Below are 26,378 nucleotides of genomic sequence, written 5' to 3' on the forward strand. Positions count from 1 at the left end.
AGAACCTCGGGTACGATATCCATATTGCTGAAATCATAATTTTGTGCGGCGGCCATATTGGATTTCAAATATGATGACAAAATCGTTTTCTGCACCCTCGAGAACCTCGAATACGATACTCATAATGTTGTCATCATAATTTTGCGCGGCGGCCATCTTGGATTTCAAAAATGATCCCAAAATCATTCTCTGCACCCTCGAGAACCTGGGACACGATATCCATATTGCTGAAAACATAATTGAGTGTGGCAGCCATCTTGGATTTCAAAAATGATCACAGAATTGTTCTCTGCACCCTCGAGAACCTCGGACACGATATCCATATTTCTGAAGTCATTTTTGTGCGGCGGCCATCTTGGATTTCAAATATGATCACAAAATCGTTTTCTGCACCCTTGAGAACCTCGGGTACGATATCCATATTGCTGAAATCAAAATTTTATGCGGCGGCCATCTTGGATTTGAAAAACGATCACAAAATCGTCCTCTGCACCCTCGAGAACCTCGGAAACGATATCCATATTGCTGAAAAGATAATTGTGTGCGGCAGCCCTCTTGGATTTCAAAAATGATCACAGAATTGTTCTCTGCACCCTCGAGAACCTAGGACACGATATCCGTACTGCTGAAATCATAATTTTGCGCGGCGGCCATCTTGGATTTAAAAATGATCCCAAATTGTTCTCTGCACCCTCGAAAACCTCGGATACGATACTCATAATGTTGTAATCATAATTTTGTGCGTAGGCCATCTTCGTTTTCAAAAATGATACCAAAATCGTTCTCTGCACCCTCGAGAACCTCGGACACGATATTCATATTGCTTAAAACATAATTGTGTATGGCAGCCATCCTGGATTTCAAAAATGATCACAAAATCGTTCTCTGCACCCTCGAGAACCTCGGGTACGATATCCATATTGCTGAAATCATAATTTTGTGCGGCGGCCATATTTGATTTCAAATATGATGACAAAATCGTTTTCTGCACCCTCGAGAACCTCGAATACGATACTCATAATGTTGTCATCATAATTTTGCGCGGCGGCCATCTTGGATTTCAAAAATGATCCCAAAATCGTTCTCTGCACCCTCGAGAACCTCGGACACGATATCCATATTGCTGAAAACATAATTGTGTGTGGCAGCCATCTTGGATTTCAAAAATGATCACAGAATTGTTCTCTGCACCCTCGAGAACCTCGGACACGATATCCATATTTCTGAAGTCATTTTTGTGCGGCGGCCATCTTGGATTACAAAAATGATCCCAAAATTATTCTCTCCTTTTTTTTTTTTTTTTAATATGTCGGACTCGAGTGTCCGCGTAAGCGGACATCCCATACCGACAAAAACCTCCCCTGTGCTGTTAGCAACCCTGGCTTTCACAGCGAAGTAGGACGTGGGCCGTGGAGGCCGCAAAGACTACGCAACAACAGTCGCGGGGCGTCTCCTAAGGAGACTCAAACCTCAGACCGGCTGTGTGCTTGTGGGAAGGAGAGAGAATGAAAATGAAGATGAAATAAAGATGAAAGATGAAAAGGTGATAAGAACACACTCGCCGGCGAGTGTGGTGATGTTTTGTGTAATGTATGTAAGTGTGTATGTATGTGTTTATGATTGTATGTATGTATGTTTGTATGTATGTACGTAGTGTAAATGTTTGTGTGCATGTATGTTTGTGTTTGTGTCTGTTTGTGGAGTGTGTTTGTGATTGTGTAATTGGTGTATGTCAGTCCGTCAGTCAGTCCGTGTGTTAGTGAGTGTAGTGAAACTATTACAGGACGAGGACTAACGTCTCGTCGGGTATCAATACAATGTGTGGTGTATCTAGGGTGCGGGCCGCTGGCCATCGTCAGAGTAACGAGTGCCAGTGGTTTGCGGTGGTTGACCGCGCCTACGCCTGCGAAGGCGGTGTGTGCGTGTCTGTGTCGGTGTTTGTGTGGGTGTCGCGTTCGCGGTGGTGATGTCGTCATCCGGGTCTACCGTTACGTGTCTGGGACGTCTTATTGGGTTGAGACTATGGTGAAGGGGGGTGTACCCGCATGCCTTCCTAACCAAGATGTTGGGATGGTTAGGCGCCTTGTCAAAGAAGCGTCGCGAGATCTCTTTAAAGTGTTGAGCTATCGTCGGAAGCTCTAGGTCACGGTGAAGGTCAACGTTTCGGATGAACCACGGGGCTCCGGTTGCCATGCGCGTGAATTTATTTTGAACTACTTGCAAACGACGTAAGTAGCTCGGTCGGGTGTGCGCGAAAACGACGCTTGCGTATGACAGTATGGGCCGTACGATGGTTTTGTACAGCGTCACTTTGTGTTTGAGCGGAAGTTTGCTTCGCCCACACACAAGTAGATAAAGGCGACTGAGGACAAATCGGGCTCTATTGCATACCGTATCAATATGTTTCTTGAAGTTCATATTGCTGTTCAACGTGACTCCTAAGTATTTGTAATCCTTCACCCACGGTATGGGTGTTTCATACAGTTTCATAACGTCGGTCGGTTGTTTTTTGGCGCGGATGCTATTCGCGTTACCGAAGAGTACCGCTGCACTCTTGGCGGGGTTCACTTCAATCCGCCATTTTCTGAACCAGTTGCCTAGTTCATCGACGGCGGCTTGAAGCACTTTAATGTTCTTGCTCAAGGTTGAGCGGTTCAATAGAGCGGAGCCAAAGTAGAGTGCCGTATCGTCAGCGTACTGAGCGAGCTGGACACTCGGAAACTTGGGAATGTCGCTCGTGAAGAGCGAGAAAAGAGTGGGAGAGAGGACTGAACCCTGTGGCACGCCAGACCTGATGGGTCTGGGTGAGGATAGGGTGCCCTCTACTCGATATCGGAAGGAGCGATCAGTAAGGTAGGCTCGTATGATGCGCACGAGCCTGTCTGGCACTCCCAGTTGATACAGCTTGAATATTAAGCCGTTGTGCCATACCTTATCGAATGCCTTCGCGACATCGAAAAACACGGCTGCCGTGGTAGCGTGAAGTTGACGCCGTACGAGAATGTACTCGGTGAGTCGGTGAGCCTGCTGGGGACACGGTTCTGAATCCGAACTGTATGTCGGGTATCAGGTTGAGCTTCGGGATGTAATGATTAAGACGCGCGAGGATTAATCTTTCGTAAAGTTTCCCGATCGAGTTAATTAAGCTAATAGGCCTATAGCTACTCGGATTAGCTTTAGGTTTATTGGGTTTTGGGATACCGATAACAATGGAATCCTTCCATTGTTCGGGGAACGCGCTATTAGACAATAGAATATTAAAAATGGTAACCAATAAAGTAATAAGAGTCGAGGGTAGGATTTTAAGAACCCTATTGTTTATAGTGTCGGGCCTCGGGGCCTTCTTGGAGTTAAGCTCCTGAATGATTAGCTTCACCTCTTCGTAAGAGGTGGGTTTTATTACATCGCCTGAAGGGCTCAGAGCGGAGCGACGTTCAACTTCACGATCAACTTCGTCAACGTGTCGAGACTATCGGCGAGGCATTCAGCCTTCTCATCGTCATCGAGCGCCGGCTGCAGTCCCGGTCTTTCCAAAGGAGGCATGACAGTGGGCGGCTCCTGTTTGAACGCGCGAGGCAGCTTCCAGAAAGCCACATGTGATGGCTTAAGGTTGCCGAGCAAGCGGTCCCAACATTCGCCGCGAAGTTCCGCGATACGTTCCCGTACCACCCGCTGTAGGTAGCGGAGGTGGCGCCTATTCTCGACCGACGGATACCTATCGATTATTCTCTGCACCCTCGAGAATCTCGGACACGATATCCATATTGTTGAAATCATAATTTTGTGCGGCGGCCATCTTGGATTTGAAAAATGGTCACAAAATCGTTCTCTGCACCCTCGAGAACCTCGGATACGATACCCATAATGTAGTTGTCATACTTTTGAGCGGCGGCCATCTTGGATTTGAAAAATGATCACAAAATCGTTCTCTGCACCCTCGAGAACCTCGGATACGATACCCATAATGTAGTTATCATAATTTTCAGATTGCATTTTTTGCCGATGTTAGGCACATGTATTTATGTATATATGTTAATTTAAAGCACCGCAAATACCAGCGAATAATTTATAGATTCTCACCAAACGATAAGCTTGAGACCTATGAGTTCACGAGATTAACTTTTGGATTACGATCTTCTCCGTTTTTATCTTTACGAACTTTACGCCAGCTGGCTAGAGACGAGCGCCTCAAGTTCCCTCTTGCTGCATCTGTTATAGAGAGAGACGTATATATGGATTATCTGGCTTCTTCTGCCTCCTCTCTCGATGAGGCAGTTACGATAGCAAATGAGTTCATCCAAATTTTTAAGGCTGGTGGATTTGATTTAGTAAAATTTGTTAGCAATTCGCCTGAATTGCTAGAGAGTAATCTGAATCTATCTCTCTCGACATAAATAACACCTTTAAAATTTTAGGTCTACACTGGCACCCTGCGTCTGACTATTTTTATTTTACAGTTTCCCAACCGCAAGGGGCTTGCACAAAACGAGCTATTCTATCTACTACTGCGCGTCTCTATGATGTTCTGGACCTTGTTGGTCCAGTTATTTTATACGCAAAACTGCTCATAAAAGAGTTGTGGCTTCTGAATTTAGGATGGGGCGATTCACCTCCTAAATATATTATAGATAAGTGGCAGAAGAATGTTTTTGAGTTACCAATTATCTCGCAACTTAAATTCTCGCGCCATATGGGAATTGAGGAGAATTCTGAAGCCCTACTTCTAACGTTCGCAGACGCGAGTGAAGTATCATTCGGCAGCGTATTGTATTTATATGTTAAGAACAAAAATCAGCCGCCTATAATAACACTAATTTGCTCTAAATCCCGAGTCGCACCATTGAAGCCAACGGTTACTGTCGCTAGGCTGGAGTTAAATGCAATTGTACTGCTTGCTCGGTTAGTAAATTCAGTGTACTACACGTTATCTTCCCGAATAAAAATAAACAATGTTCTTGCGTTCTCAGATTCGGAAGTAGCTCTTTGTTGGGCACTCGCATCTCCGCATAGATTTAATACTTATGTAGCTAACCGCATCTCTCAAATTCATACTTTATTATCGCCCATCAAAGTGACTGCTGATTGTATACCTCGCGGCCTTATGCCTTCCCAATTTTCAGAACACTCTCTTTGGTTTCAAGGACCCTCATGGGCTTCATTGCCATCAGAAGAGTGGCCAATAACAAAATTTTCACCACACGACAAATTCTCCTTTCCTGAGGAGAAAACTAAGACTCATGTAGTAATTTCTCAAGATGATCATCCCATTATTACGCTTGGAGCTAAATGCTCTTCTTGGGCTAAGTTCGTTGATGTCACGGTTTATGTACTCAGATTTATGAAGAAGCTTCCACGCAGAAATATTATTGATCATCATCATCGAAACTACTTACATGCTGGTCCGCAATTATTGATTTCAATATTGGATACTATGCGCAGGTCGTGTGGTGCGTCAAAGCATTCATAAGTGTAACCCTTGTTTTAGGCAAAATCCTAAGCCAACCTTTCCACTTATGTCTGATTTACCGAAATGTAGGGTAGAGAAAAGTAAAGCCTTTTTATATACGGGGGTAGTTTACGCAGGCCCATTATATTTAACATTGACTAGGAAACGCGGAGTTCGGAGTCAGAAAGCCTATATCTGCCTATTTATTTGTCTTGTAACTAAAGCGATATATATAGAATTAGCGTCTGATTTAAGTTCAATATCATTTTTAAATTGTTTTAATAGATTCTTATCAAGAAGAGGATGTTGTCACACTTTATATAGTGACCAAGGAAAGAATTTTATCTCATCCAAGGCCTATTTAAATGAATTAAATACTTTCTTGCATTCTGATGACTATTATAAGAACTTCAGCGCTGAATTAGCAAGCCATAAGGTTGAGTGGAGACTGAACGCGCCCACCGCTAGTCATATGGGTGGAATTTGGGAAGTAATATTAAGAGCGTTAAGACTCTGGTCTTTCGCGTGATCGGCAAGCAAATTTTAACTTATGAAGAGATGCTTCCTGTTCTTAATCAAATTGAGGCAGTACTTAATAGTCGTCCTTTATACGTTTTAAATTCAGACCCATCTGAACCAACCGCTTTAACACCTTCGCATTTTCTCTCTACAATACCATTAGATTATTTTCCTGCTCCTGACGTCACAGGAGAGCGCGTTAAAACTCTTAATAGGTTTTCTCTACTAGACTCAATTGTTCAATCCTTCTGGAAAACATTTAAGACTGAGTACTTAGATAACTTACAAACCCGCGAGAAATGGAACACTCCAAGAAAGAAATCCTGTAACTTTAGGAACAATTGTATTAATAATGGTAGTTCAGTACATTAAAAATCCAGCAAAATGATCTCTTAAGAGCAACTGAAGTGAAAGCGTGAAAGTTTATTTTTAAATTATTTTTTAGCTCGATAATTAGACAACTCCTTGTTGCGCGATGTAATTATACTCTAACGTAAACTTTGACTAATAATGAACTTTCGGTATATTATTATGAAATTTTAGTGTATTTATTTCAATAAAATACGTTTTAAATGTGACAATGTTTATTTATTACTTTTCTCGAGTTATTTTATAGGATCCTTCGAAAAACTTTATGTATATCTCTGAAACGATTATTGTACTTAAATGCTTCTTCGAAATCTATAACTCCGCAACAGTAGGTATAGCCTTTGTTAACATCTCTCCAATTTGCGTCCCCCAACCATTCAATTTGGTCACAAATATCCTTGCAACGAACATGGCTGGCTGCTTCCTGTTGTGTCAAAAATGGAATATTGATCTGGATAATCGCTACTGAACTCTTAACTGCCGCGTTATTGACAACCTTAAAACATAATAATGAAAACGTGATTAAAAATAGAAAAATTATAGGTTTTTTTGAACTTGCAATCGTATACGTAGGTCACACTAAAAGTTTTACGTACCTTGAAAAAACAACATGTTATAACCACGGACGAGTAAAAAAAGAAGGACTCCGCGCCGTGATATTAGCAAGTGAAGCACCGTTATGCTAGTGTGTGTGCGGTTACGGAGGATACTAGTTACATAATTTTTTCTCCCTTAAATAATCATATATGGCTACAAATACTTATATATAGTATCGTTTTAACACTTTTTCACATTTTTAAATTATTATAAAGACGCAAACTGATCTGTCACAAACGATGACAATTCTCATAATGGCCGCCTATCGACCTGTAGTAGTGTGTGTGCGTGGGGCTATGTATTTACACGTTGATCGGCTTGTTTTAGTGCTACACTGTTATGTAAGGTGACACGGAGTCCTTTTTTTTTTCAAGTCCGTGGTTATAACCAAAATATTATGTTTATTGTCTTTCAAATACTGGTTTTAAATTTTTATAATTTTTTCATGCGATTGAACCATTTTTTAAAACAGGAGGACCAAAGATCTGAAGGCATGTTTTCTGCGTGCTGATTGAACGCTATCACTGCCTCTTCGGATTTGGTAAAAGTCAAACCTCTCATAAAAACTTTGATTTTGGGAAAAATACAGAAATCACAGGGTGCTAGGTCGGGGCTATTTGCAGGATGGGTGACGAGTTGTACTTTTTCGGAAGCTAAAAATGCCTTAGTATTGTTGGCCGTGTGTGAAGAAGCGTTGTCATGATGTAGGAGAACGCGGCTTTTGTGTAGTCTTTCGCGAACTTTTTTTAACACCCTGGGTAAGCAAATGGTAGAATACAACTCGGCATTAACACTATTTTGTTCTTCAAGTGGAATTGTGCAGGTGTGACCCGCAGCTGAGAAAAAAAATGCGATAATTTTTTTACCAACGTTTCTCGCCTGCCTCAATTTTGTTTGCCTGTTCACATTTTTAAACACCCATTCAGAAGATTGCTGTTTTCTTTGGGTTCAAAACAATAAAAAATCCACGTTATATCTCCTGTGAAAATGTCATAAACAGCATTAGAATGTCCGCGGTCGTACTCCATTAGCATCTGTGAGCACCATTGCACGCGAACGCGCTTCTGCTCCGCTGTCACTTCAAGAGGGATCCAACGGCAACAAAATTTCCGAACTTTCAATTCTACGTGTAAAATTTTCTAAATTTGGCTCATACCAATCCCCAATAGTCCTCGAATTGTCGCATAGGTAATCCGCGGGTTTTCTTCAATTAGCCGCTTATGAGTAGCCACATTATTTTCGTTGATGGCAGTTGAAGGCCGCCTTTCACGAAATTCATCACATAAAGAAACCCGACTTCTCTCAAATTCATCAAACCATCGCCTCACGGTGCTCAAGCAAGGTGCTTCTCTCCCAAGAGCATTTTGAAGACGAGCAGCACAGTCTTGCGGAGAGAAAGAGAACTTTTAAAATCATACAAAATCATCGCTCTAAAATCTTTTCGACTTAATTGCATTTTCGTTGCGTACGTAAAACTTTGATGTGTGATAAAAAACAATTGACATATGATTTCCCGCCAATTGTTTTTTTTATTACTAAGAAGGTTGCAACGTTTCAAATTTAGATAGATTAGCTAGAAGTGCAAAACTTTTAGTGTGCCCCATGTACGATGGGAGAGCTCTTATTGCACATTCACATGTTTCACTTAGTGTTTGTGAATAGGCTGACGCGGTTACGACACACGTCGTATGCATTATTAAAACTAATCTCTCTCTTATAAAAACTAATACCAAAAGTGACTCACTATTTCCGACTTGTCTCTCAAAATCGGTTACAGTAAATGTATATCCGATTTCCTTTTCTTTATTTATGTACTCGTATCTTCGTTAGAGATGTTCTTCTCTCTCGCACTTTGTTTGTGCTATTATATGCTAGTAAATTCTTATAGTATGATTTTTTTCTTTATTTATTTATGGGCTTTCATACTATATACATGTCAGCCCTATAATAATCTAAGTACATTAAAACTCTCAAACATAAAAAATCTTTACAAGATAGATAATATAAAAAGAAAAAAAAAGAAAAGCAAGTCCAGTCTTCTACAAAAATCTATGATGAAAACGAATCCATCTCTCACGCACGCAGACAAATTTAAGAGCATGATAGAGATTATACTTACTTAGTTTAATGTAATTAATAATTCAAATTCAAATATTTTTATTCAAAACAGGATGTGACATCAATTATTGAAAGTCAATAACTACCACCCATTCCAAAATGAATGCCTCAGACCTGAGAAGAATGGGCGCAACAAACTCAGTGGTCTTTTTTTTTCATCGAAAAAATATGTTAACAAAGTAATATGGTACAAATAAACTTATTATTTAATAGCCTGAGGACGGTCACTGTTCCCAATCTGTGGTATTATTAAGAAAGTCATTTATTTTATAGTACCTATACCATACAAACGTTTTTTAACAATTCAAGAGTGAATAACGTAACACTTTTGTTTTGAACATTTTCTGGGATCTTGTTGTAAAAGCATATAAATCACCCCACAAAAGACTTACTAACTCGACTTAGCTGAGTAGTAGACATTATAAGTTTATGTGTGTTCCTGGTGTTAAGATTATGGTTATGACAGTATCTAGCAAATTCACTTATGTGCCTATGAACATACACTACATTGTCAAGAATATATTGAGAAGTCATAACTTTTATTTGATCTCGTTTAAAGCATAAGTTCGTAGAAAAGTACGTTTGAAATTATATAATAAAAATAAATAAATAGGATGAGAATTTTACTGACTCAAATTTAGTAGGTACCTTTTAAAATATATTTAAGCAGATATATTTTTCATTTAAAAAATAATTCAATAGGTGTGACTTAGCGAATGTGCCGATTTTCCTAAATTACTCAAACCAATCTTTAAGATGGAAAATTTGAGACAACAAAATATTGAAGTTAATAAATGATGAAAATTTAAAAATTAATGAGAAATCAAGCAGTTCTGGAGGTTCACTTGTATAAACTTTTGAAGAGTGTAGTAATTATATATAACATACTATATTAAAATAAAATACTGACGGACATGACTACATTTAAGGGTTATGTTAAAATTTCTGTGTGACTTTCTTACCTTCCATAAATATTTTGGAACATTTATCCTATTCCCTTGAGAATCACTCAGATCTACTTTAATGCTTTGTTTATTATACATGTAATGTTCTAAAATTTCTTCTGTACCAGTCCATACAACTATTTTATCAACCAGTCTTGTTAATTTTCGGGTTCTCCACTCGATTTCATCCCAATTATTACTCTATACGTGTAAAAGAAAATAGTATTTTACACTAAGGCGTCTATATTATAGTATATGTTTTTAAATGCATTGGGTAAATATTTCGTTCACAAATAATATGAATATCAGTGTAAGTTGATCGGTATGATCGAACAGATTATAAAATAGGATTTAACTCAGGACACATCGTATTTAATGGTTTTTATAAGAGGTACTCGGCCGACTTTTGTTACAGAATTGATAACGAAGTTACTAACTTAGATAAAGAATAGTTTTTATTACTATGGACCAAACTTTGGAATCCACGCAAACAAGTTTCCCGGGATAACCTCGTATATTGAAGTATTGTACTTTCATGATGAACTGCATAATAAACATGCTTATAAGTTGTGGAATAGTGTAGGTATCATCTCAACACTTCACTATTATATCAACAGTTATATGTAATCAATACATAATATCTATACGTACTTTTAAATGGTGAGCCGTCGTTTTGTTCGGTTATACTGTGAAAACTACCAACTGAACGGCAAATAACGTTTGCCGAGACAGCACTTGTAACTAACTAAATAAATCTAAATAATTTCAACAGCATTTTATTATCTTCGTACCTAATGTTTTTAAAATTTAACTTACTGTTATTCCACAAAAGTTCCACTGCGGCACCACGTTTAAATAATCAAACGTAGTCACTTGTGTTAATCCTGGAAATACATCTCTTGGGCTTACTAATTGTCTCCTTACAAAACAGCAGTTATTTCCCATAGAATTTGCAGACATTCGCAGATTTTGCATATGACAATCATAAATGGATGCATAATCGGTAGCGAAATCGTTATACGTATCTTTATATTTATACTTTGGAATATAGTCTGCAATATTAACTTTAAGTCGGTGTCGTGTAAAACAAGGTAATTTTGTTATTTTATTAAAACAAACATCATATACTCCTAAAAACATAGATGAGATACTATATCCGATGCTTAACAAGCTAGTTTCCTCAGTTTTAGAACATTTCAGTTGCATTTCCCTTGATACAGTTTTCAGTGGATTGGCGCACATAAACAACCGAAAATTAAAAATCCTTTTTTTTATATAAAAGTTTGTTTCACGAGTACATCGCGTTGAAATAATAGTAGTATTTCCAAGGTTATAATATCGCTTTTCCAAATACACACCATTGTATTTCAAATCATCATTAGCACAACTCATAATTATTTCCTCTTTTTCTTTAATTTGTACAAATCCTTTAAGTATTGGATAATTAGGATATAAATAATTACTTCCTAATATCAGAGGCTGTGTCTCTTTGAAATCCGTCTGTACGTTCAATTTACAAGCTGAAATTAAAATGATATTATAGATTAATTATTAAAATGTTATAGTTATATTATTATAATGCTCGCTTATTATTATAGTACGTAAAAATCACGTAGAAACAGACATACAATACAATACAAATTAAAATAATAGGAGACATCCTAATCATTTTCCATAGCGAACAATAGTGGTTTGATCATAGGACGTAGTCAATAAGAGAAATTTGGAACAAGTAGGTGATGATCGAATAAATTCTAAAATAAATTAAACAAATTAGATTATTATGTAGAACAGCAGATGATATTTCCACTGTCCAATGCTGCCATATAACTTATGATAATATGACGACCAGACGTGCTAATGAATCAATTTTAATTATTAAGCGTCCTATCTCTATGTCTGGGATCATTAGTTCTGGTTTTAGCCATCTCTTAGAAAAAATGTTCGACTTCCTTGGATTGCTGGTTGCAGAACTAACATCACATCGGTTTTAATAACGTTGGGGCCTTATCACGTCGGGATAACCGCGTTGTAAAAGCATATAAAATGTACATCACGCAAAAAAACAATTATTAACTCGACAACCGAGTAGAAGGCATAACAAATTTATGTTTTTTTCTGGTGTTATGATTACGACAGTTTCTAGCAAATTAAGTAATGTGCTCATAGACATATATAACATTATCAAGAATGTATTGAGATGCAGCGGTTTAAATGTTTATTTCATTATTTTTTTTCTAAATCATTAATAGGACTTAGGTTATAATAGTTATAGTCTCGATTTCAGACACACTTGGCATTAGATACTTAATAATAGCTGACGCATCCCATAATCGTCTATACGCGGTTATTGTTCTGATGTGGGAAACGAAATTGTACGACTCCTCGTTCTCCTGTGGTGAAAACGTTTTTGGTGTAGTATAATAGTCTTACAACTTGTAGATATTATTATCGCAGAAGTGAGAAAACAAACTTAAAATTAAAATAAAAAAAATGTAGGACTAGGAAATAGTAGGACAGAAAGTCATCCAGATCTCCTAGTGGAGAAAACTGAAAAGACCCCAAATAGAAAGCAATAACGGCCCCAACAATGGGTTAAAAGGTCAGTAAGTGTGCAAAAGCTTCAATAAGAAATAGCACAGAATAGAGAGCAATGTAATACCACAAAGTAGTGATAGATACATCCGTATTAAGTTCTACTCACGCGCCATATAACAATTGATGCATCTTATAACAATATAATAAGTGTGGTAGTAGAGTACACTTGTTTTCCTACAGGCAAAAGGTCTCTCAATTCAATTGATTTGATTGCTAATCTAAGAAATCCTACTTCATAAAATATTAACAAAGTCTGACCGTTTTACTTACCATTAAGGTTTGGGGTTACTATATATGTTCTAGTTATTACTCCAAATACATTACTTACGACGCAGGTATAATTTCCTTCGCCATATACAACTTGAAAATTAATGTCCTGCTGAGTATTGTTCATATACCATACAATCTGTGTCAAAAAAGATGATATTTAAAAATTTTGAATTACTTTATTGTAATAACTTTTCAAACTATCAAAGTTTCGAGCACTATTACTATTTACTAATAATTACGGGATATTTACTTCAACTAGGAGAATTATCCTCGAAGAAAACCAGCTACTAAGGTAAATAATGATGAATTGATTGCGATGGTGGAATCCGATTTACATCCCACTACCAAACAATTAGGGGCTTGGTTTGGTTTTAGCATACCAATAATTTTATTTAGCCAATTGCTGGGTATTAACAATTGATAAGATAAAAATGCTTATAAAATAGGTATTAATAATTTAAGTGGCCTTCAGAAACGCGTGTTGATGATTGCCTTAGCATGTTGAGCTAGCACATCAATTATAGGATTTTGGAGCAAAATATGACGTATGATAAGAAGAGGATTCTGTACTATAAAGTGAACATCCAATTACAGATTCCAGGGCAATCATAGCTACAATGCCCTAAGTGAATTTCCTCATAGAAAAATGTTGAAAAAGTTGAATGGTCATTACCTGGTGTAAATCACTACAGTTTCCTCAGATTCGATAAACCGATAACAGAGGATGTCTTTTGTACTGAACTTACAAAAATATTCATGAAATTAGATGGATATTGCCACTCAGATCTCTCACCGCAAATTATTGACCAGTGTCGATACAAACTTGATTCTTCTACAGAGTCCTTTCTTATAAAAGGTCCCAGGATGGAGCAAAACGAACCTTGTTTGATCCAATCCTCAGACTTAATTCTTCAAGTTACCAACAAAAAATATCTTGTTATCGGATTTCGATTTTGAGCTATTTCCTAAACCATTTTATCCCATGCAACGCAGAGCTACTTGAATAGAAAACACTCCCTAGAGACGTTGCTATACATACCAGACATACATGTCTTATACCTCATTTATCATAACGCGGAGTGTTATGAAGAACTTAAGAAAAATGTAACTGAAAAACAAATTAAAAAAAAACTAGCCGATCATTTGAATTAGCCAATCTTTTGTAGTGAATAATTTCTTAGGGATATAGGAGCTCTTGCTTCGAAACAATTAGATGCAATATAGATCTCACAACGCTAATTGACCGTGCTTACCTCTTCTGACTTCGAAGTTATCTTCTTGTAATTAATAAATTATTCTGAATAGTTTATGTTTCGCCTAATTTAAAGTCTTTCATTTAAATCATGGATTTGGATGGTGGTCCACTAAACTTCTAAATAAAATACAATTTAATAATGCAATATATACCCAAGTACCTTTGGAGTTGGTATTCCTTTGGCGTCACAATCGAGATATGTATCTCTAACGTCATCGAACTCAATTTCAGTTTCTGTATTTGAAGTAAATTTGGGTTTATTACCAATACGAACATCAATTTTATAGTTCATAGAACCATTATGGTTACTGACTCGGCAAATATAAATTCCATCATCTGATGATTGGCCCTTTAGTTTAAGTTTGTGATTAAATTGCTCATTTTGTTGAATTGGAATATAATTCTGTAATGTTTAGATCTGTCAGAAATAAAGTATCAGAAAAAAACTTAATATTAAATATTATAAATATACTTTTATTGTATGTTATCATATTCAATCGAATTATCGTACTCATAAAAACAGCTGCAGAAAATTGGAGCTAATCCATATATTAAGCTGGATTAATGACATGCATATTTCATGTTTCACTCGTGCTCACTGAAATGGTATTGCTTGCGGCAGCGACGTGTGCCGGGACATCCTTCCCTCAAATATGTGCGGCGGAAACGATGCCTGTTCCATGCGTCAACTCGTGATCGGGGGTGCTGCTAGTGGTGACAGATCGACCCGTAATAGTTATTAGATCATTGTATTTGTTGGATGCGATTAGCAGTGGGAGACTGCATTGCACAGGATGCCGGCTAGATTATAGGTACAACAATGGCGCCTATTTCTGTCGTGAAGCAGTAAAGTGTAAAAATAACTGTGTTTCGGTCTGAAGAGCGCCGTAGCTAGTGAAATTACTGGGCAAATGAGACTTAACATCTTAACTCTCATGGTGACGAGCGCAATTCTGGTGCCGCTTAGAATTTTGGTGGGTTTTCCAACAATCCTGAGCGGCACTGCAATGTAATGGGCAGGGCGTATCAATTACCATTACCTGAACGCCTCGCTCATCTCTTCTCTTATAGTCATAAACAAACATATAAGAACACTATTCTCACGACCATCATGTTCACGAAGCATCCTTACACAAACAATGAATTCAATCTCTACAGGGTGGTTTTTTTAGAAGGGCGGTGATGGCCAAGTCAGTAACTACGAGTCTTACAGAAAAGTCGTGAAAGGAGTCATGCCCTCGATTTATAAGAAAACAATAACTGCATATTTAGTTTCTTAAAATTTTTTGAACTTTTGACGGAAATCGACTCGAATGATTTTTCAAAAAAAATTACATCCTGTATTATTGAATCAATGGACTGTGTTGCTGATGAGGAGGAAGGATCGAACTTTGGAAAGATTATGTATTACTAAAAATGAAAGTAAATAGAATTTTTTTACAAATTGCTTTCCATATCTCATTTTAACCAAATTATAAATTGCTCGAAATGGTTTCCGTTGACTACAATGAATATGTTTATACGTCTCTCTAATAACCTTACTGCATTTGATACCATGACAGTATTTATCCTCGAAAGAATATCAACAAGAAAAGTAAAATTTCTAACAAAAAGTTTGAATAGGAGGTGAGTTTTCTTCCGTGTAAAAATAATAAAATAAAAAATTTGGTATTTCCTTTCATTTTAAGTAACACATTTCTTTGCAAAGATTGATCCTTATCAGCAACAACAGGATTCTGGCCCGCAGGGTCCACAACCGCGAGTGCAAGGGTTGCAAGGCTGGTAGGAGTACAGACAATAGTCACCGTGCGGCCCTCCCACGTACCCACCGTAGTATACATATTTTATACAAGTTATTGTTTATTACTATTTTTTAAATTTTTTATATTTAAAATGCCTTTAACATTGAACACGATTCATATAATGGATGCAGCAACTTATTAACTAATTTATTTTGTATATTACAGCCATTGTAAAATACTCTATTTATTGAAAACTCGTTCAGTTTTTTGTATGTCTTTCCCACGAAATCTACTTTTTCCGAACATAATATGGTAGATTCAGTAATTTAAAAGACATAATTATAGTGACAAATTGAATAAAGTTTGAACTAAAACTTTAAATTTGAAACTAAAAGTAGGCCCTAATCGAAAATGTAAAGTGTAAGAGGCAATACCTCAGGGTTCAACACTTGGCCCTTAGTCGTTGAAAACTGTGATATGAAACATACTCCAATGATACAAATGATTTAAGTTTTCTTTAGTGTTAATTCCGCCAAATTGCAGTCTCGGGCCAGATTTTGGCGAGACAACACGTCCTGGGGATGCCTCGTGTAGAGGCGAAACACGTGCCGAATTGTTTTAAAAACAAATATTGGCGGAATTAACACTAAAGAAAACTTAAATCATTTGTATAGTAATGGATTTCCGCAAAGTAACGCCTAATTCAATAAATTTTCATAATCCAATGAATCATTGTTAATTGTAAGAAGATTAGCAATCAGTTCTTAAATAATATCATTAGTACATACCTTAAACCACCGAACATAATCTGTTAAAGACAAAGGCAATTTACAATCTATTTCCGTCGTTTGATTTTTTAAAATGTAAATTATTTCTGATCCAATAATTCTTTCATCTAGAGGCATTCCTCCAGATAGCATTGTATCTGCAAACATAAACTTAACCATAAACCTTAACATTGCGGCAACATGTTTCACATCAAGGAAGCAAGTCGATGTCTAGCGTGTTATGTTTTCTTGTTCAAATTATTATTATAAAGAAATATCTATATTGTTAATTCAATAACACTACAAATTCCACCATAAAATCCATAATTTGAAATTATTTATTCATTTAAGGACCGGTAATACCCGGTTCACATTATAATTCCAGTCAGGCACTGGAATGTTACTAAAATAATGTGGACCTTTATTGAAGTGTATCATATCAGTCCAGCTGACTGGATGTATGGTCTACTACGGTATTTTACATTCCAGCTCACCCATTCGGGTGCCAGTTCCAGTGCTTGACTATACGTTGAACAGTGCACACTTCATTATTGGTTTCTAACCTATTCCTAACAATGAAGTTATCTGAAAACCAAACTCTTCAGTTTGTTTCTTTGTACAGAGAAAATATTGTGTGACTTGTGGATTATTGGCAAAAGAAACAGATGACATTCTTAAGATGGTCGTGGAATAGGGTAAATTGAACCTTGCAGAATAAATTTTTACCACAAAAAAACCGCATTATTATTTTTTTATTGGCCAATACAGAACAAATACATATATTTTTATCAAATAAGTACCACGAAAACCTCTTACGGGTTTATCTGGGTACCTAGAGCGATTCAATTATTTTTTTCCAAATTCTATTCTTTTTTCAGGAGGTATCTTTTAAAGCTTTTCGTGGTATTTATGTACATTTCTTGCAGCTCTTTGGGCAGTTCGTTAATCTGGTAATACCTAATTGACCGTTCTCTTCCCATATTTATTATTATTTTTTGGTAAAATGTATTTGTGATTTATATCAAGTTGTCGTAAACGAAAGGGTCTATTTTTTTCGATTAACAGGGTGGGATTATTAATTTCGGTTAAAATAGAAAATTTAGCTTTATCATACACATTCATGACACAACAATGTCCAAAGAGCATAATTTTTCTTATTTTTATTTAGTACATGTTTTGGTACAATTGTTTTGAGTAATCTTACTGGTTATAAATATCTTTCAGATTTGTTTTGCAGGACCTACCATAACTATTAATACCATAAGCGATGACAGAGTCAGCTAGGGCCATGTACAGGAGTCGTAATGTCTCATATGGTAATTTGAATTTGAGTATGCTTAGTTTGCTCAAGATTGATCTTAGTTTTGAGCAAACATGCGCTATATTTTTTTTTTTTATGGAATAGGAGGGCAAACGAGCGTACGGGTCACCTGGTGTTAAGTGATCACCGCCGCCCACACTCTCCTGCAACACCAGAGGAATCACAAGAGCGTTGCCGGCCTTTAAAGAAGGTGTACGCGCTTTTCTTGAAGGTACCCATGTCGTATCGTCCCGGAAACTGCGCACAAGGAAGCTCATTCCACAGCTTCGTGGTACGAGGAAGAAAGCTCCTTGAAAACCGCACTGTGGAGGACCGCCACACATCCAGATAGTGAGGATGATATCGTAACTTGTGGCGTGTCGTGCGAAGGTGAAATTCGGCGGCAGGAATCAGGTTGAACAGCTCTTCGGAACACTCCCCGTGATAAATGCGGTAGAAGACACAAAATGAAGCGACGTCTCTACGCAACGCCAAGTGATCCAGCCGTTCACAGAGTACTGGGTCCCCGACAATTCGAGCTGCTCTGCGTTGCACGCGGTCAAATGGATCGAGTTGATACTGGGGTGCGCCAGACCAGAGATAACAGCAATACTCCATATGAGGCCGGACCTGCGCTTTGTAGAGCGCTAGAATGTGGGCCGGCTTGAAGTATTGCCGTGCTCTATTTATGACGCCCAGTTTCTTCGAAGCCAATATGGCTTTGCCCTCCAGATGGCCACGGAATTGGCAATTGCTCGAGATTTCGAGACCCAGTATTCCGATACTAGGCGATGCTTTAAGGGAAGTGTTCTCGAAGAGCGGTGATACGGCAAATGGGGTTTTTTTAGTGGTAAACGCGCAAGCTTGAGTCTTCTGGGGGTTAAATTGGACAAGGTTCAACTTACCCCATTCCGCGACCTTCTCGAGAGAGGACTCGATAGAAGACACAAGTTTCTCCCGGCACTGGTCGACGTTTTCCCGAGAGAGACCTGCATGGCCCGTGTATACGGCATCACCAGTGCTGTCGTCTGCATAGCAATGCATGTTGGCGGTGTTCAACATATCATTGATATGCAGAAGAAACAGCGTGGGAGATAGCACACAGCCTTGGGGCACTCCAGCGTTCACGGGCTTGGGATTCGAGCAATAACCGTCGATAACGACCTGTATGCTGCGCCCAGTGAGGAAGCTGGAGGTCCACTTGCATAAGCTCTCGGGAAGCCCAAATGATGGAAGTTTTGCGAGGAGCGCCTTGTGCCATACACGATCAAAGGCCTTCGCTATATCCAGACCAACTGCCAGGCCTTCCCCCTTACTTTCAATAGCCGCCGCCCATCTATGTGTTAGGTATACCAGAAGATCGCCAGTCGACCGACCATGGCGAAAGCCGTACTGCCGGTCGTTGATCAACTGGTGACCCTCAAGGTATACCAAGAGCTGGCGGTTAATTATGCTCTCCATGATTCTGGAGAGTAGGGAGGTAATAGCAATAGGCCTGTAGTTTGCCGGATCCGAACTGTCTCCTTTTTTTGGGATCGGATGGACAAGGGCTGATTTCCATGAATCAGGGACTACGCCTTTTGAATAAGAGTGCCGGAATAAACGCGTTAGCACCGTCGTCAACTCAGGGGCACGCGTTCTAAGCACTATTGGAGAAATGCCATCCGGCCCGCTCGACTTCCTGACGTCCAACGAAAACAGAGCTCGCCTAACAGTTTTCTGTCGGAACTGTACTTCAGGCATGGAGCTCTGACACCGCGGGATGGTCGGCGGTGTTTTTCGGTTATCGTCAAGAGTCGAGTTGGAGGCAAAAAGAGTGCACAGAAGATCGGCTTTCTCTTTTGCCGTATGGGCCAGGGTGACATTCCTCATGTGCAACGGCGGAATGGACGGCTGGTTGAAGTTACCAAGAGCAGCTTTCGACAACGACCAGAACTTGCGTGTTCCGGTCGGGTAACTGGAAAGCTGCTCGACAATTTTGACGACGTGCTTCGATTTCGCACGGGCGATTTGCCGCTTAAAAAATCTGGAGGCACGGTTATATTTCCTCTTCAGAACTTTGCAGTTCGGATCCTTTGAGCCCAGCGCCGCAACCCAAGTTCGATACGCCTGTTTCTTGCAGTCAGATGCTGCTTTAACTGACGCATCGAACCAGGGCTGTGATCTGCCACCGATCGGTACTACAGAGCTTGGTATAAAAATATCCATGCCCTGCAGTATCACATCGGCTACTGCAACGGCGCAGGCACTGGGATCATCCGAAGGGAAACAAACTCTGCCCCAAGGGTAGGATGCAAAAAAGGAACGCATCCTATCCCAATCTGCTGACTTGTAGTGCCAAACGCGGCGGGTCGCTGGTGGTCTGCGACGTTGGCGTCGGATAGGCACTACACTCTTGACCAGGCAATGGTCGGACGTTCCGAGAGGGGCGTCGACAGAGACCTGGTAACCATCGGGATGTGTAGTCAGCAGAAGATCTAATAAGGACGGCATGTGGCTATCCACATCCGGGAGCCGCGTCGGTGACTCAACCAATTGGGACAGACCATACGCCAATGCAAAATTATGCACAGATCGCCCTGCGTAGTCTGTGGTACGAGATCCAAGCCATTCGGCATTGTGCCCGTTGAAATCACCCAAGACTACAATTTCAGCGGAGGGGATCTGAGCAAGCACGTCATCAAATGCCGCTTGAACGCAGCCCATGAGGTGATCCGTTTCTGCGTTACCACTATGGGACCTGTAGACACACGCATAGATGCGGACGCGGTCCTCTAAATCTACGCGGAGCCAGAGAGTAGACAGGTCCCTATGCTCAAAATTGCCGACACGGCGACAGCAGATATCCTCCCTAACGTACACACATACCCCGGCATGAGGCATGAAATTATGCTCAATTTCGTACCCGGGGTACTTTAAATATGACGTACCGCTAGGTCGAGATATCTGCGTCTCTGTAAGGAAACACAAGGCCGGCTGCGCCGTCTCAAGGTGGTGGTGGACGGCGTTTAAATTGGAGTGAATTCCCCTGATATTACAGAAGTCCACATTAATCGTGGAGCGGGGAGCCGTGGTGTTGCTGCCCTGTTTGTCCTTAGATATGCGCGGTACTGTGCCCTCCCCAGAATACGAGGGGCAGCCCGAGCGAGAATGCTCGGGGAGGGATTCTCCGACCCTGGTAGAGCCGGTACCCTCCTGGGGTAATATACTTTTGAGGACCACTCTCATATTTTTGTTGGGGGGTGATGGGGAGGGGGAGGGGGGAAGGGATTGCCTCCGGTCCTCGACACTAACCTATGCGAAACATAGCGGCACTAGGCCGCTACTTCACGCCCGTATTCTGTGTGGTAAGTAACCCGGACGAGTCTGGCCCGATTGTGCTGACGTCATAAGACGGCAGCGTGACTCTCCCACTTTCACTTTCATATATGGACTCCAAGTAAATCTGTCATCGATTATTAGGCCTACGTACATTTGAGATTGCACTTGTTCAATTTTGTCACGTGTACAATTTGAACTGTAGGAGCAGTGTAAGCAAGAGTGGTTGTGGGCCACGATAGTTGGTGTGATGTCTGCCTTGTTGTGCGACGAGTGGATGTGTATATGTGTGTTTATTGTCAGATCTACATCGTGTGCCCATTTACATAGTTGATTAAAATTATGTTGCAAAATGTCCTGGGCTTGCTTAACAGTTTTTTGAGCTACTAGTAGACAAGTATCATCTGCAAATTGGTACACAGTGCCCTCGTTTATTATTTTAACCATATCATTTACATACAACAGGTACTCAGTCGGGCCAATGATAGAACCCTGCGCTGGGCCCTGTGCAGTTGATTTTTGGTCACTCCTTTGTTTGGCTAGGCTTACAGTGGTTTTTCTATTAAGGTGATATTTTTATATCAATTCTAATAAAGGACCCTGTATACCACTCTGAGACAGTTTGTTAAATAGGGTATTATAATTTAATACATCAAAGGCCTTACTGAAATCAATTAGTAGAACAAGCACGTGAAGTTTATTGTCTAGGTACGTATTAACTTCATTAGTAAAGTTTCTTAGTAGTTCTATTGAGCTTTTATTTTTTTGGAAACCATATTGTGTATTATTTATTATTGAATGCTGTGTTAAATAATTATTTATTTTTAATCCCAAGTACCTTTCTATTATTTTATCAACACAGGACAGTATGGTGATGGGCCGGTAATTATTGTAATCATCCCTCTTACCCTTCTTGTAAATAAGCCGAATTACGCCAATTTTTAATATATCCGGATGAATCAACGTACTTAAGCACTGATTTATAAGGTGTGTGACCGGCACTAGATATGAAGACATGAATTTTATATCTTTAGCTCTAATTCCGTCGTAACCAGAACTTTTTCTATCATTTATATGCATAATTATACCCTGAACGTCTTTTTCACGTGCCTGTTCTAATTTAATTGAAGCGATTGGTGTATTCTCATATTAAATTTTAAAATTTGCAAGTCACAGTGATTGATAATACTTTTAAACATTTTTGTCAAATTCCTTAGCAAAATTATTTGATTAACCAAGTGGATCTTGCTTAAAATGCTTAATAATTATGTCAGTATTAGTATACTTATTAGTTTTATTTCTACATATATTATATAACAATCTCTTTTCCGAATTATTTTCATCTGCAAGCCAAATATTATAAAGCTCATCCCGTTTTTTACACATATACATAAGTTTTTTGGTTGCCCATTTACATATTTTTCTCTTACTTTTTTATTCAACGCAATATTTACTGATATTATATGCACTACTGAATTGTTTGTATATGTAATTATAAATGTCGTTTGGGTCATTATAGCTAAGAGGTTTGTTCCAGTCAATACTGCACAACCTGTTTTCTAACTTGTCGTTATTTATTCTTGTAATTAGCTGTGGCGAGCATGACTCATCGCCACTGGGCCACCCGTCGAGGATCGCACAACATGTTATGCAGTGATCGGCTAGAACGATTTTAACCACATATGGTATATATGTCACGATTGTTCATGTTTTTAATAACGATATGATCAACACAAGACTTACATAGTATATCAAGACGTTTTTCAATTCGTGTAAATTTATTTATACCAGAATAAAATCCTAATTCTGGGTCTCAATCTCAAGCGATTGTCATTGCCGCGGTTATTTGGAAGGCAAAGCCAAACTGTCTTCGAAAAAGCTGGGCTTGGCCCACATTCTAGCGTTCTACAAAGCCCAGGTCCAGCTACATATGCAGTATTGCTGTTATCTCTGGTCTAGCGCAACCAAGTATCGTAGGGCGTTTAAAGAATAGGTGAGTCCCAGGCCCAAGGGTATCGTAAGAGGCGACTAAAGGCTTTTTAGAAGGGAGAGTCACGCTGCCGTCTTATAATGTCAGCACAATCGGGCCAGAGTCGTCCGGGTTAATTACCACATGCGCACAGAATACCGGCAGCTAGTAGCGGCCTAGCGCCGCTATGTATGTTTCGATAGGTTAGTGTCGACGACCGGAGTGCAAAGTTCTAAAGAGGAAATATAACCGTGCCTCCAGATTCTTTAAGTGGCAAATCGCCCGCGCGAAATCGAAGCATGTTGTAAAAATCGATTGGAACACGCAAGTTTTGGTCGTTGTTGAAAGGTGCTCTTGGTAACTTCAACCAGCCGTTGCTGCCGCCGTTGCACATGAGTGACACCCTGGCCCATACGGCAAAAGAGAAAGCCGATCTTCCTTGCACTCTTTTTGCCTCCAAATCGACTCTTGACGACAACGGAAAAACACCGCCGATGCCTGCCATCCATGCCTGAATTACAGTTCCGACAGAAGACTGTTAGGCGAGCTCTGTTTTCGTTGCACGTCAGGAAGTCGAGCGGGTCGGATGGCATTTCTCCAATCATGCTCAGAACATGTGCTCCTGAGTTGACGCAGGTGCTAACTCGTTTATTCCGACACTCTTCTTTAAAAAGCGTAGTCCCTGGCTCATGGAAGTCAGCCCTTGTCCATCCGTCCCAAAAAAAAGGAGACAGTACGGATCCGGCAAACTACAGGCCTAGTGCTATTACCTCCCTGCTCTCCAAACCCACGGAGATTAACCGCCAGCTCTTGGTATACCTAGAAGGTCACCAGTTGATCAACGATTGATATTCGCCATGGTCGGTCGGCAGGCAATCGTCTGGTGTACCTAACACACAGATGGGTGGCGGCTATCGAAAGCAAGCGGGAAGGCCTGGCATTTAGCCTGGATATAGTGAAGGCCTTTGATCGTGTATGGTACAAGGCACTTCTCTCAAATCTTCCATTATTTGGGCTTTTCGAGAGCTTATGCAAGTGGACCTTCAGCTTCCTCACTGGGCGCAGCATACAGATCGTTGTCGACGGGTATTGCTCGAACCCGAAGCCCGTGAACGCTGGAGTGCCCCAAGGCTGTGAGCTATCTCTAACGCTATTTCTTCTGCTTGTTAATGATATGTTGGACACCTCCAATGTATGTTGGAGGTGTATATTGCTATGCAGACGACAACACCGGTGATACCGTACGGGTAATGCAGGTCTCTCTCGGGAAATCGTCGACCAGTGGCAGGAGAAACTTGTGTCTTTTACCGAGTCTTCTCTTGAGAATGTCGCGGAATGGGGTAAATTACACCTTCTCTAAGTTAACCCCCAGAAGACTAAAGTTTGCGCGTTTACCACTAAAAAGCCCTTTTTGGCGTATCACCGCTCTTCGACAACACTTCCCTTAAAGCCTCACCTAGTATCGGAATACTGGGTCTCGAAATCTCGAGCGATTGCCAATTCCGTGGCCATCTGGAGGGCAAAGTCAAATTGGCCCCGAAGAAACTGGGCGTCATATTTAGAGCACGACAATACTTCAAGCCGGCCCACATTCAAGCGCTCTACTAAGTGCAGGTCCGGCCACACATGGAGTATTGATGTCATCAGCTCGATCCATTTGACCGTGTGCAAGGCAAAGCTGCTCGAATTGTTGGGATCCAGTTCTCTGAACGGCTGTATAACTTGGCGTTGTGCAGGGACATTGCTTCATCGTGTGTCTTCTACCGCATTTATAAGGGGGAGTGTTCTGAAGCGCTGCTTGACCTAATTCCTGCCGCCAAACACCACCTTCGCACGACATGCCACAAATTAGAATATTATCCCCACCTACCGAATGTGTGCGTTCCACCACAATACGGATTTCAAGAAATTTTCTACCACATTTGACCAAGCTATGGAACCTTGTGCGGTATTCCTATGACGATACGACATGGGTACCTTCAAAAAAAGGCGAGTACACTTTTCTTAAAGGGTTGGCAATCTCTCATAATTACTCTGGTATCGCAGGAGGATATTGGCAGCGGTGAATTCTTAATATCAGGTACCCGTACGCTCGTTTTTCTTTCTCTTCATTAATTTATATAATAATATAATACATTGTGAAGTTGGTGAAAAAATTGTGATAGTAATAAATTATATATAATTTAACTAGCTGACCCGACAGACGCTGTTCTGTCATATACATAAGATACACAATTCCACCATACATTATTTTGTTATATCTCAAAGGGGTTAGACACCTCCAACAATATTGTAAATGTATACATACACATAATAGATTATATAATTAAATATTTCTTGAGTTCTCACGCATCCATTAGTTAAAAAGGAATGAAAATCAATGCAGTTTTTTTTGAGTTTATCGCGACAACAGACAGACAGAAAGACGCGGCGGAGGGCTTTGTTTGTTAATATGTACTTATGCTAATGCGAACTAACAATTCCATTTCACCAAATATTACTTTTTGTGTTCAAAGGCTTGATTTGTTCTTGAAAAATCCAAATCTGCTGTTAAGAAGTCAACTCTGAAGGGACCTACTGAAAATCAGTGTTTATAATGGGGCTATAGCAATCTCAATTTCAAATAATTGTGCTGAGTGGATGTTCTTTTTGTGACATGCTCCTTTTATTACGTTGCTTCTTAATTTGTTATCAATAAAAAGTTTTTGCTTTTATATAAATCTAAATATTTACTTAACCAGCCAGCGTTTGTTTTCTAACCAGCAAACATTCATGGGGGCCATTTTCGAATCGTATATAGTAAAAATGTTTGTCTTTTTGTTTTATGCTTTATCTCGATCATAAGTGCATTTTATATATTTTTTTATATTTTGTATGTGTAATAGTCAATTCTATCATGTATTTGTTATGTTAGTTATGTGTTGTTAATAAATACGTACTTTACTTTAAAAATAATTATAATTAGCCTGGTACTTACCCAAAACAATAACTGTGCATACTAGAGACGCATTTCCAAAAGAGTTGACAGCTGTACAAATGTAGGTGCCTACTGATCTGGGACTAATGTCAGTTATAATTAAATCGTGGCCTTGCTTGAAATAATACTCGCCTGAAAATATAAATTTATACTAATACAAAAAATACTTAAATTTAAAACACACAAACT

General features: G+C 39.4%; 1 protein-coding gene across 1 annotated transcript in view; it reads right to left on the reverse strand.

Annotated features, from left to right (window-relative positions):
* Nucleotides 1-26,378, reverse strand: part of LOC126978082 (hemicentin-1-like) — a 91,752-nt gene that overhangs the window by 15,066 nt on the left and 50,308 nt on the right. The window contains exons 15-18 of the mRNA XM_050826794.1: nt 26,190-26,321; nt 16,647-16,783; nt 14,277-14,519; nt 12,920-12,997 (exon numbers count right to left, since the gene is read on the reverse strand). Coding sequence (XP_050682751.1) covers nt 12,920-12,997; nt 14,277-14,519; nt 16,647-16,783; nt 26,190-26,321 — 590 coding nt within the window. The remainder of the gene's footprint in view (nt 1-12,919; nt 12,998-14,276; nt 14,520-16,646; nt 16,784-26,189; nt 26,322-26,378) is intronic.

This window comes from Leptidea sinapis, chromosome 47, assembly GCF_905404315.1.
Source record: "Leptidea sinapis chromosome 47, ilLepSina1.1, whole genome shotgun sequence".
Lineage (NCBI taxonomy): Eukaryota > Metazoa > Arthropoda > Insecta > Lepidoptera > Pieridae > Leptidea > Leptidea sinapis.